Raw genomic sequence first — 13,942 nt, forward strand, 5'->3', positions numbered from 1 at the left:
GGCCTATAGTTCTCTTTTCTAGTGTGGTCTTTGTCTGGTTTTGCAATCAAGATAATAATGCTGGCCTCATAGAGTGAGTTTGGAAGTATTCCTTCCATTTCTATTTTTTGGAACAGTTTGAAAAGAATAAGTATTAATTCTTCCTTAAATGTTTGGTAGAATTCCCCTGGGAAGCCATCTGGCCCTGGCCTTTTGTTGGGAGATTTTTGATTACTGATTCAATTCCTTTGCTAGTTATTGGTCTGTTCAAGTTTTCTATTCCTTCCTGTTTTAGTTTTGGTAGTTTATATGCTTATAGGAATTTATCCATTTCTTCCAGATTGCCCAACTTATTGGCAGATAATTTTTCATAATGGTCTCTTATAATAGTTTGTATTTCTGTGGTGTTGGCTGTGATCTCTCCTTTCTGGGAAATAATTCCTTAAGCAGCTTCAGACATTTGTGCTTCAGGGAGAAAGTTCTCTCAGAGCCTTTGTGAAAAGGAGATTTTAATGGGGATGAGAGTGTTCTGTGTCTCTGAAGTAGGAGAAAGGGCAGCAGAAAAAGAAGCAAAGCTCAGAAGATGCAGGCACCAAAAACAAGCCTTAAATTGGACTGAAATAAAAGGAAGACTTAACCTGAGACCAAAAGAAACATGCCGTGGGGCACATTGAACTAGTAATTAGAAGAATTATCACATTATGTTCTCTCAGATGTTTCACACACAGATATTATCAGTGAAAGTCACCAACACTAAGATCTCAAAGGCAACTCTAGTTGATTTTGTATACATGATGCAAATGCTGTATCTCTGACACTTAAATGTTTTTTGAACTAAATTAGCAAGTGCATTGGAGAGAGATAGAAAGTCAAAATAACATCCCAAAGAGTGTGGAGTAGGTAGATGAGAAGGATAGCAAGGGCAACTGGTTTGCTTGGGCTGGACACACAACTCTTAAGATCTGGACAAACCTCAAGATAGTCAACTGTCATTTCCTTCTTGTGTTGTATGTAGACCCTTGAGTACAGATGAAGATCAAAAGATTGCATGAGTGTTGGTATTGGGAAAGGCATTACAACCCTCTGATCCTTGCCTGGCAGGAGAAAGATAACATTCACAAAAGTGAGCTCTCCTGGTGAGGCTATTCACTTGCTCTCCAGGTGTGCTGACCCCTGTTACTTTCCTAGGTGTGGAAAACTTGATGGCACATTTGAGGTGCAGGAGACTGCACCCACTCCTGGCTTTGTGCATTCTGGTGAGGTCGCTGCTGGTAGATAACCTGAGCTTCTTTGGTCTGGAATTCTCTTTGCCTCTTAAAAACAAAGTTAAGAGAAATCCAGACATATAAAAAATGGGGAATGAAGGAAGATAAAGCATAGGAGTAAGTCTCCAAACTGGTCTTCTCTCACCTGCTCCTTCCCCCAGCACCTTCTCTCAGCAGGTAGGTAGAATTTCTTTAGAAATTCAGATGATGTCAGCTTCTGTCTCAAAGCCTCCAATTGCTCCCCATTCCTCCTGAGGTAAAAACCAACATATTATAATTGTTTATAACAGATATCATCTAACTTTTTTCCTCACTTAATCCTCTAATTTTTAAGGTATGTACCCCTTTGCATGCTTTTCAATTAATATCTAAAGTTTTTCATTATAAGTATAAATGATTAGGTAATATGTAACATTTGGTAAGTTGTAAATATTGATATTGAAAATAAAACAAAAATTAGAGCATTTGTATGTCTCCAGTAGAATCTACCATAGCTACTCAATAGTTACTATCAAATACTCCACAAGTACATATCTTCACGTACTCTTCTCAACAGTAGGAAATGCCACAGGGATCCTTTTTATCCATACACCCACATTTCCACTCCACTTCCCACTTCATAGCCCTGTCTTTTTTTTAAAAGATATTATTTATTTATTCATAAGACACAGAGAGAGGGAAAGAGAGAAAGAGAGAGGCAGAGACAGAGACACAGGCACAGTCAGGAGAAGCAGGCTCCATCCAAGGATCCTAGGTCTCCAGGATCACGCTCTGGGCTGAAGGTGGCGCTAAACCACTGAGACACCTGGGCTGCCCTCACAGCCCTACCTTAATGTAATTTATTTCATGCTTGAAAGTCTGCTATTGGTTATTCTTACATACTTCTTAGTAACAAAAATACATATATAAATTTGATTTGTAGATTTTATCTATTTCCTGTTACTGTAGGCTTTATGTGTACAAAGAAATTTTTTCTAGGTCCAGTTGCATTTATAATTACTTTTAATATATAACTGGTTAAAACAGATAGATACAAATTTAACAAAAAACTTAAGTAAATTTATATTAACAGATATAAGATCAGATATTGATACCCGGTTTTGTGGGTACTAATGTTTATACATACAAAATTAGGAACAAGACTTTGGAAGAGTCCAGTTTAAATGAACAGCCTGTAGCTTAAGTGTCATTAGCTTCAGCCTCTGGATGGATGGAGTTGCTTTGGTGTCATTCCTGATATTAGTTCATGTACCATTACCTATTATTCATATTATATATTGCCACAATGAGACAGGATTTAGGATCAATTTTATCCCTAAGCATCTCACTTAAATACTGAGAAAACTTGTTATGTAAATAAATGGAAACAGATGGGAGTTTTGTTATAGTAATATCTTTATGCTTTAAGTTGCTTTGGCATTATATGTTAATAATCACTCATGATCTGTCATTATTTTTAATGATGTCACCTGTCAACTCCATTAGGACTTTTTCTAATATGTTGAAAACAACAAATCACCCTGTTGCAAAAACACATGTTACCCCTCAACTGAGTTCATTTGCTTTCTTAACCTCCACACTGCTATTTCACATCATCCCATTGTGTGGCAACCTAAAGGCACTGTGCCACAGTAAGATTAGGAAAAGGATGAATGGGGAAAGGGTGCTGGCCAAAGGGAAAGGAGAAAAGGAAAGGTGTGTGCTCAGGAAGGCTGACTTTAGAAAAGCATGATAGGAAAAATGAGACCTAGATATTGATTCTCTTTAAATTGTCTATGTGCCTATTTATCCCTTGGAAAGTCTTTAAATATAGCCAGGCACCTATGCCCCAGTATGAAGATTATTGGTCCACAAAGCCCTACACAGTCCCTGTTCCCCTCATCTTTCTGTCTTTATCCTCTTTTACTCTCATCCTTGCTGTGGTCACACTGACCTCTTTGTTGTTCCTTCAATGTTCAGAGCATTCTCCAGCCTTGAGTATGGAGAAGGCTCCATTCTGCTTAAAAGTCACCTTTATAGTGAGGCCTTCCTCAACTGCCCTATTTTAAACTGCACACACACACACACACACACACACACTCAATATCTCTCTCTCTCTCTCATATTCCTTATCTTCCTTCTTTTATTTTTCTCTATAACATATACAGGGATTCAATATATATCTGTTAAATGAATTAATTTCTGTGGGCTATAAATTAGCATGCCCACATAAGCCATAAAAGAGCTCTCCATGGTCTGAAATGATGCTTAGGCTGGGAAACAGGGATTGTCTTAGGATGTGACCATTTTCTGTTCCTAATGGTGCTGCATTGTAGTGTGTCAGGAAGTGGTGTGGGAAGCATATCGGATCTTTCTGGATCGCATCCCTGACCCAGGGGAATACCAGGACTGGGTCAGCATCTGCCAGCAGGAGACTTTCTGCCTTTTCGACATTGGAAAAAATTTCAGCAACTCCCAGGAGCACCTTGATCTTCTTCAGCAGGTGAGTCTAAATGCTGTACATTTGGAACACTGCCCAAATAGCTCCAAGGCCTCTAGTCCCTGCCCCTTTCAAATTTGTTTCCACTGCATAAGGATTAGTTGAAGAAATGCTTAGAAATAACTGATAAGGCCTACAAGAATTTTATTTTTGCAAAATAGCATTGTACGGGCTGAGTGAAGTGAAGTTAAAGGGAAAAGAGGATGAAAATAGACTTTACCTCTTCAGCTGACATTTTACCCTGGTAAAATTACTTTTTATCTTTCTGCAGAGACTAAAACAGAGACACTTTCCTGAGAGGTAAGTACCCAAAATAGAGTGCAGCATGCACTTGACTTTTGAAAGATCATATAATGGAGTGAGACTGAGCTATTGTACCTTTAGGATACTATGTCAGCACTGAGATCTGTGTAGGTTATTCTGACAGACAAATTATGCATATATTGTGCTAAAGATAAATGAGTATATAAAGGGATCATGGATAGACCCTAACGATTGAGATAGATGTTGGCACTATGTTTGCAGATAAAATGGATTCATTTCTATGTGTTAAGTATCTAATGTGTATTTTCACTTATAAGATATAGAACAACTAAAATAGTTTGACTTTAGAATTTATGATAAACTATTCATTACGTCAGAAAATACTAATACAATCAGAAAGTAACATGCATTTTGAACTCTCATTTGGTATTCTGTAAAGCATTAGTATTTCTCTAACCAAATTACCGAAGCACTGGGCTATACTCTCAACAAGAATTGAATATCAAATAAGAATCAAAATGAGAAAAAGGCAAGGAAAAGTACATTAGATAAAATGATTAAAGAACAGAAACAAACTCTAAACACAAATTATATACATTTATAGCATTTAGAAATCTAAATCTGAAGATAGTACTAAGAGAGACACAAATTTGGCTCTATGAATTACTGACAAGTCTTTATAATGCTTTTCACATTTATTCCTTCATTTCTATTCCCTTTGCCAACAACCTCTTCCAGGACCTTACTAATTTACACTGTGAAAAATGTCAAATATGATCTCCCTAATGGATTTCCCTGCCTCTAACCTCTTCCCCTCCTTAACTTGCATAACTGCTGCTGGATTAATAAGTCTGAAAAGTTCCTTTTCTTACATTGAGCCCTGTTCAATGACTTTCAAAAGATTCCCACATCTTCCTTTTACCCTTCTGAATATCCTCTGCTCACTAGTCCCCTCATGCTCTTGTGTACAGAAGGCTGAGTGGTAAGGATAAAACCACTCATATCCTTTGCCCTGACTCCCAGATAGGGCCAACTGTTAGGGAGCACGAGATCAGAGACAGAGGATAGGATGAGGTAAGTGAATTTATCACCTCCCCTCACAACCAACTTGCAAAGTCTTTGAGGGCTGTTGTCATCCTTCAGTTTCATCTCAGCTCCTGTCAGGCAGCCTTTCCACAGATCCTTCTCTGTCTCAGGTTCATGGTAAGTGCCCTATTCTCTCACCTCTCCTAAACAAAGGGTGGTTTGAAGATCCCACTATTACCCACCCCTGAGTACTGCACTCGGCCTTGTGGTTGCTCTTTTACCCTTCCCACAACTTAATAAGTATCCCCCCTTTTTTTTAAGATTTCATTTATTTATTCATGACAGACAGAAAGAGGCAGAGACGCAGGCAGAGGGAGAAACAGGCTCCCTATGGGGAGCCTAATGCAGGACTCGATCTTGGAACACCAGGATCACACCTTGAGCCAAAGAGAGATGCTCAACCACTGAGCCACCCAGATGCCCCAGTAATCCCTTTTTTAAACTTTGTTCAAATTACCCCACAATGAGTGAGCCATCTGTGTCCTGCCAGGACCTTCATTGAGGCAGAGACCAAACTAATCAACTGAGGCCTTTCATCCCCTTACCTTGCCAAATTTGCCTCCATTACCCATGATACACTGTGGCCACCATGCCATTCCTTACTGCACACCAACCAAACCCTACTCATCTGGACTCTGACCCCTAACCTTTCCATCTTGCCCAGAAGAACCTGCTTTTCCATGTTACCTATCCAAAGCCTACTCTCCTTGAAGCTCCTAGTGGAGTCCCACCTGGATCCCATGATGTCTTCACACCTGTTTGAGCCTGCAGCAATATCTTCCTGCTTTGAACTTTGTACTTTTTGGCACTTAGATTTGTATTTAACACTGCTTTATGCTATTTTCCTGTAAGAATTTAAACTCCTCAAGAGCAGGAACTGTTTTATATCTCTCCACCCACCACCACAGACCTGAGCAAAGTCCTCATATATTTTGTTAATTGATACTTCTACTGAGCCACTCTTTAGATATTTTTAAAAATTGTTACCAGAAGAAATAATGTAATTGAGGAAAATCTTAGTACTAGAGTATTAACTTTGTTCACATGACACAGAGATATTCACTTTTCTGATTTAACTATAGGATGATACTCCTCCATTTCAAAAAAATAAAAAATAAAGCAGAGGCCATCCATCCACGAAAAAAATCCAGCAGAATGTACCAAGATTCGATGGAAAAACATTAAAAATTACAGGAAACAGCTACCCAAGACAGAAAGAGAAAGAAATAGAATCATCCCACCCACTCCTGTGTCTACCAACATTGCTAGAAAGAATTTCTAAGGAGCAAGAGACAAACATTTTACATTAACTATGATTACTGAGTTGGGAAGGAAGGAAGGAAGGAAGGAAGGAAGGAAGGAAGGAAGGAAGGAAGGAAGGAAGGAAGGAAGGAAGGAAGAAGAAGGAAGAAGGAAGAAGGAAAGAAGGAAGGAAGGAAGGAAGGAAGGAAGGAAGGAAGGAAGGAAGGAAGGAAGGAAAGAAGGAAGGAAAGCAGGCAGGCCTGTTATTTCAAACATTTCTAGAAAGACAAAACAGAAAATATTCTCACCTGAGTAGCCCATAAATCTGCCACTTTCAAATGACTTAAAAATAAAAGCCAGTGAAAGAACCCAGTGTCCCAGCTTCCCAAATTATAACTTCTGAGTGATGGTCTAGATTGCCATTAAAGTGGCAGAATCACACCCAATAGCAAAGGATGAAGAAATAGCATCTGAAACAGTGTACTGCACAAAGTGGGCTATTGACTTGTAACCAATACCGTAGCCAGCACTTTAATAACTATTCCTCTTGGTTGTGTTCTTTTCTTACAGCAAAGTGAAACAAAAATACCAAAGTTATGATAGAAAGAAAAGAGATCTTACTATAAACAAAGTTTCTCTAAAGTGAAAAAAAAGGAAAATTATTTAAATCACAAATGCTGTAATGTTTGATATGGGAGCTCTATAAATATGATATCCATAAAAACTATTTCTTAAGCATATAGCATAAAACTAGCAGAAACAAACAAGTATACCTAATTCCAAAACAGTCTGTATTTATGTTTAGTCTGTGTGCACCAATACAGTCCTCCATGTTTACATCTCTTCTGATTGGTCAAAGTCCATGCTAGGCCAAAGAATAACATTTTGTATACTCCCTCTATTAGGACTTTGGCAAAATTTTGTATGTTAGAAATACATATGTAGATAGTCCCACTGTTTATAGCCAATCTAGATGACTCTACAGCCAGAGACTCTACAGACTCTACACTGCAGAGGGGTGATGGTCTTCCCATCATCATGAGTCACAGAAAATTGGGTCAAATATATTGGTCAGGGCAGCCCGGTGGCGCAGCAGTTTAGCGCCATCTGCAGCCCAGGGTGTGATCCTGGAGACCCGAGATTGAGTCCCAGGGTAGGCTCCCTGCATGGAGCCTGCTTCTCCCTCCCTCCTTCTGCCTGTGTCTCTGCCTCTCTCTCTCTCTCTCTCTCAAACTCTCTCTCTCTCTCAAATAAATAAATAAATAAATAAATAAATAATCTTTTAAAAAGAAAAACTCATCTGATTTAAATATATATATATGTCAACTATGACTATATTGTACTAACACACACAAGCTATAAGACCTAATAGCTTATAGTAACAAATCTTTCAGTGAGCTTCAAAAGATATCACTACTGCTACTCCTGTCTACATAAAGCTTGACAGAATGGGCCAACATTGTATGCAGACAACTATAACTATACCCTTCGATTTGCCCTTAGATATCTTCCAGACTGCCACTGCATGGCGCTGCAAACCTAGCCATAACTGTAGCAGGCAATGGTTGTGTCCAAAATAGAGATTTAATATACCTGCATTATCCAGAAATCTCCCTCTATCCTATTACTATAACCACCAGAGTTACTTTAGTAAATAAACTTAAGGACTCTCTGGATTTGCAGGTTTGAGGATCCAAGAGTTTAGCAAGAACATTCAGCCGTAGATCATGTCATGCAATTATCTTTGATGTCGAGGACATGAGTGCAAGCACAATGGGACTATGAAACATCAAACTCCAAAGACCAGTTTTGCTTACAATGAAAATGCTCCCCAGGACCCCATGAAAGATGTTTATGGAAAACCCTGGAATCAAACATAACTATTTTCAGGGGTTGTTTGAGTTTTTCTTTAATGAAAGTACATTAAGTTTACTTCTATAATGAAAAAATAGGAAAACCTAGTTTTAAAGGATTTTTCTCTAACTTTTAAGTCTATTGAGTATAGGAAAAGTAAATGCATTTCCCTTGTAGTTATCAAGCTCCTTTTTTACCACCTCTTCTTTTTTTTCTACTGTGGTGATAGAAAAGATGAAATATCTACAGAGGAGACATTAGGAGAGCCTGATGAAACCCCTGTGTTTTCTACAGGTAAGCTTAGATCTCCTCATTTACCTGCTCCTGAACCTTAATTCAAATGATCATGGAAGTATATTATTTAAAAAGCAATCCTTAATTGAAGTTGACAAGATTTATAATATACTTTCTCAAAACTAACTGATATTTCTAGCTTTATAAAATAATTTAAATGCATTGTATAAAACTTGGAAAATCTAGAAAAGAATAAATGTAAAACCAAATCACTCATTACCCTACAATTTGGAGACAATCATTACCAATATTTTCAAACAAGTTAATTCAAGATAAATATCTGTCTGGCATCCTTTATGTAGTCACAAATGGAAAAATTAACTGGATCACACTGGCAAAACCATTTAACTGTACTATATCTAGAATTGCACCAAACTAGGATAGCACCTAGAAGAGAAGAATGGAGAATTCAATTAAGATCAAAAGTATGAGTTATATTTTCCCAAGAACATATTTATGTGACATTTTTTTAAAATGAGGTAAGAGAGAAACACCCCCCACATCTGTAAACTCCAGAATGACAGAAAAAGTATATGAAATTTTGACCTTGTTCTAATGTAAACCTCTCCAATCTCATTTTTGTGCCTGTGATGTTTTTCATTTCCACAGATGTTGTCAGTGTCTCTCTTGGACCCTTCCCTCTCACTCTCGATGACACACTCCTCAATGACACCAAGATGCCTACAATAGTAAGGAGTTCTGAGAGTCAATCTAGCTTTTCCCATGCCTGTTATTATTTTATTAGTAAAACAAGAAAAGAGAATGGGTGAACTGGCCGTTTAATATTACTAGTGCTGCATTTTTTATCATTCCAATTAAGAGTCAGTGACTTCATCCTATTCAGTATTCTTCCTTCTCCTAGGGACTGAGGGAAAAAAATAGATTGAAAGCTAGAGTAAGGTGGGAAGAATTGCAAGAAGCAACTTAATTATAAACTCCAGGAAGGCAGGGGTACCTTTTCCCCCAGTACCTAACAGAATCTCGTATACAGCAGGTATTCACCAAACGCTAGAATAAATGAATGAATAAGCCTATCAATCAATCAGTCAAGTTCCTTCTCCACCAAAGTGTAATCTCTTTTTTTTTTTTTTTCAAAGTGTAATCTCATAATGACAGTAAGGGAAGAAGTTTTGCTTCAGTCATGGCCAGTGCGAATAGGTCAAACAAATATCAAAATGACTGAAATCCTGTGTGTCAAATGGGTGAAAATAAAAACAGTGTTCTCAAGGCAAAGAGGAGCACTGACCACACTGCTCTCTTTGTGTGAAAAGGCATGAAAGAGGAGAGGATATGTTACAGAATTTAATAGTGGTTATCCAAGAAGGGGGCCATTTTAACCACTCCAAAATCTTTGAGCCAAACACTTGTTGCTGAACCCAGGAATCTCTATTCCCTCTACTCTGGAGTGACAAGATTGTGGCAGCAGAAGTGGGAAGCAAATTCACAAGGGGGCAGGGGTATAGGGGTGACACATCAGAGCCTGAATCTCCTCTTACACTGCCACTGCAACCAGACCTAACTTCCCTGTGGTCTGCAAGACTTCACTAGCCTTTCCTCTCCTGGGAACCTCCCCCAGGTGATGAGGGCAAGAAGTTCAGTCTCACCAGCTCTGCATGAAAATTCGGGGATGAGAACCCTGCTGGTCATTCTATCTGGCCTATAGGCCTGATAGCTGTGGATTTGCTGGAACTATTGCTATGAACAAAGAATTAAAATGTTCCATTTTTCTCAAAATTACTATTCCATGAACAGTCAAAAGTGCTGTTGGAAAAAATTATTGAGATTAAACTTATTCACTATAAAATTTCAAAGATGACTTCAGTTCACCTTCTCTTTTCTCATATTATTTATATCCCATATTCTTCAAAATCTAATATGGGCCCCCCTTTCTGCAGTAAATATCCCTTGAACATCTCATTCCATATTCATCACTTTCTCCTCTTAACCTTTTTACCACCTGCACCCATCACTTTTGTTCAGCAAATGTTTTACTAAAATCCTCTGATGTGCCAGGCATTGGGATATGTGCCAAAGATCCTAAGACACACTTCCTGCCTTCAATATTTGTGTTATTGTATAATGCAAATAAGTACAACAAAATAATTTAAATGCTGTACTTGAAGATGGTGAATGTATAGAATGGAACAAAATGGTAGACCAGGACAGGTTGCAAAGGATGTAACCTCTAGTCATGAATGTTCACAAAGAGTTTTGGCATAAGTGGCCACATTTTTTTTAAACTTTGGGAGATTTAATGAATAATACTGGATTCAGGAGATTACATGTGGGTTGACAAGATTCGCACATAAAAAGACTCTAGGTGAATATGGCATAGGTATTAAATGAAAAATTCAAATATTATTCATTGCTACAAGACATTAGAGGAGGCAAAGATTTCTACCCTAAATGATCAGAGGAAATATTATTTTAAATGAACCATCAAATATTAGTAGGAAGTAAAAAAAATGTGTGTGTGTGTGTGTGTGTGTCCCCATATGTTTTAGTGCTGGAGGTCAACATGGGGAGCAGTGAGGTGAGTCTCCAGTCAGGAGACTAGCACAAGCAATGTGCTATCTCATCAACAGTGAACAAGCTATCTGGTAGTCAACGCAGGGAGAAATGACACAGACTAAAATTGTTCAAACAGCAACAATTCCATTTAGAATTGCACCAAAAATAATAAGATATCTAGGAATAAACCCAAACAAAGAGGTAAAAAACCTGTACTCTGAAAACTATAAAACACTGATGAAAGAAACTGAATATGACACAAAGACATAGAAGGGCATTCCATGCTCATGGGTTGGAAAAATAAATACTCTTAAAACATCTATACTACCTGAAGCAATTTACACATTTAGTGCAATCCCTATCAAAATAGCATTTTTCATAGAGCTGGAACAAACTATCTTAAAATTTGTGTGGACCCACAAAAAAAACTCAAAATAGTCAAAGCAATCTTGACAAAGAAAAGCAAAGCTGGAAGCATCACAATTCCAGACTTCAAGTTATATTACAAAGCTGTACTAATCAATACAGTATGGTAACTGGCACAAAAATAAACATATAGATCAATGGAACTGAATAGAAAACCCAGAGATACATCCACATTATATAGTCAACTAATCTTCATCAAAACAGGAGAGAATATCCAATGGGAAAAGGACACTCTCTTCACAAATAGTGTTGGGAAAACTGGACAGCAGCATGCGAAAGAAAGAAATTGGACCATTTTCTTACACCATACACAAAAATAAATTTAAAGTGGATGAAAGACCTAAATGTGAGACAAGATACTATAAAAATCCTAGAAGGGAATACAGACAGTAACCTCTTTGACATCAGCCTTAGCAACTTATTTCTAGATATGTCTCCTAAGGCAAAGGAAATAAAAGCAAAAATAAACTGTTGGGACTACATCAAAATAAAAGACTTCTACACAACGAAGAAAATAATCAGTAAAACTAAAAGGCAGCCTATGGGATGGGAGAAGATATTTGTAAATGGTATATATGATAAAGGGTTAGTATCCCGAATATATAAAGAACTTATAAAAAGTCAACACCCCAAAAACAAATAATCCAATTTAAAAAGGGTCAGAGGATATGAATAAACACTTTTTCCAAAGAAGACATACAGATGGCCAGGAGACACATGAAACAATGTTCATCATCGCTTACCATCAGACAAATGCAAAACAAAACTATAATAAGATGTCACCTCACACCTGTCAGAATGGCTAAAATCAGCAACATAAGAAATAACAGGTTTTGGCAAGCATGTGGAGAAAAAGGAACCCTCTTTGCACCATTGGTGGGAATGCAAACTAGTGCAGCCACTCTGTAGAACAGTATGGAGGTTCCTCAAAAAGTTGACAATAGAGCTAACCTATGATCCAGTAATTACACCACTGGGAATTTACCCAAATAATACAAAAACACTAATTCATAGAGATACAGTTACCCCTATGTTTACAGCAGCATTATTTACAATAGCCAAAATATGGAAACAGCCCAAATATCTATCAGCTGATGAATGGATAAAGAAGATGTGGTATGTATATACAATGGAATATTATTTAGCCATAAAAAGAATGAAATATTGCCATTTGCAAGGATGTGGATGGAGCTGAAGAGCATAATACTAAGTGATAATAAGTCAGTCAGAGAAAGGAAAATAACATATGATTTCATTTCCATGTGGAATTTAAGACACAAAACAAATCAGAAAAGGGAAAAAGAAAGAAAGAGAGAAACCAAGAAACAGACTGTTAGCTATAGAGAACAAATTGAGGGTTACCAGGGAGGAAGTGGTAGGGGGGAATGGGTGAAATAGGTGATGGGGATGAAGAAGGGCACTTGTCATGATGAGCGCCGGCTGTTGTATGGAAGTGTTAACTCATTATATTCTATACCTGAAACTCATTGGCACTTTGGTACTTTGTCAATAAAATTCAGAGGACACTTCTAGTTAATAGGATTTTAATTCTAAAAGCACTTGAGCTTTCATAATCTACTTCTTGAGACAATAGCTGTATGTTAGCTAACTGTAATTAAAATAAAAACTTTTTTAAGAATAAGATTTTCTACCTGGGCTTACTCAGAAGTTTAATAACAAAAAGAAAAAAATTTAATAAAAAATAAATAAAATTGTTCAGATTAGAGTCAGATTGTGGAGAGCCTTGTGTGTCAGGAAAAAAGTTTGGATTTTTATCCCTAGGTAATAGAGTATTACTGAGGATATTTTTCTTTTAACTTCCCATAGGTCCTAGCACTGTTCTATACCCTTACAGATGCTTAATGTGTGTTATCTCAATGAATGAATGAATGAATGAATGAATGAATGAATGAGAAAGAAAGAAAGAAAGAAAGAAAGAAAGAAAGAAAGAAGGAAGGAAAGAAAGAAAATCTTTCTGTTAAACATCAGTAGTTTGGCAAGTGTGAATCTACATCCTTCATGTGCCCAATTAAAGTTAGAGGCTGTGCTGCTGTCCACTGCCCATGGAAGAGAGGAGTTTGTGATAAGAAATGAGGAGAAACTACATGAGATTTGTCCCGCATGTCATTTTCTATTGGTTGGTCTCTTTTTTCCGCTTCCACAGCTCTATTTTCACTAATAAGAGAATATGTACATTACCAAAGATATTCAATTTTCTACAGACATGTGTTTTACTCTTTTAAGAAAGCTGTTCAGATTTCATGATTATCTGGGTACCCAATACCGAAAATTTGTCAAACCTCAAGTTTGAAACCCAGCTCTAGGCTTGCTCTGTACCCAGGGAGCCCAGGTGAATTCAGAGCGGTGAGACATTCCTTCCTGTTCATAGTCCAGAGGGCAAGAAGGATGACCCCTGGCCCTTGTGATCAGAGGTCAAATCCAGATCCTCAGAAAAGTGCTTCTCTTTTAAGCCACATGCCACCAAAGGTGGCCCAGATATGCCATTCCTTTTGAGAGATATTTCAAACCATCTCTTGACCTG

At 37.6% G+C, this 13,942-nt stretch overlaps 1 protein-coding gene across 1 annotated transcript in view; it reads left to right on the forward strand.

The window, feature by feature from the left end:
• The window catches only part of IMPG1 (interphotoreceptor matrix proteoglycan 1), a gene marked incomplete at its 5' end in the record, with an annotated part of 106,874 nt that overhangs the window by 6,240 nt on the left and 86,692 nt on the right, over nucleotides 1-13,942 (forward strand). The window contains 4 exons of the mRNA XM_072831581.1: nucleotides 3,560-3,726; nucleotides 3,995-4,023; nucleotides 8,399-8,463; nucleotides 9,073-9,152. Of these exons, the coding sequence (XP_072687682.1) occupies nucleotides 3,560-3,726; nucleotides 3,995-4,023; nucleotides 8,399-8,463; nucleotides 9,073-9,152 (341 nt within the window). The remainder of the gene's footprint in view (nucleotides 1-3,559; nucleotides 3,727-3,994; nucleotides 4,024-8,398; nucleotides 8,464-9,072; nucleotides 9,153-13,942) is intronic.

This window comes from Canis lupus, chromosome 7, assembly GCF_048164855.1.
Source record: "Canis lupus baileyi chromosome 7, mCanLup2.hap1, whole genome shotgun sequence".
Classification (NCBI taxonomy): domain Eukaryota; kingdom Metazoa; phylum Chordata; class Mammalia; order Carnivora; family Canidae; genus Canis; species Canis lupus.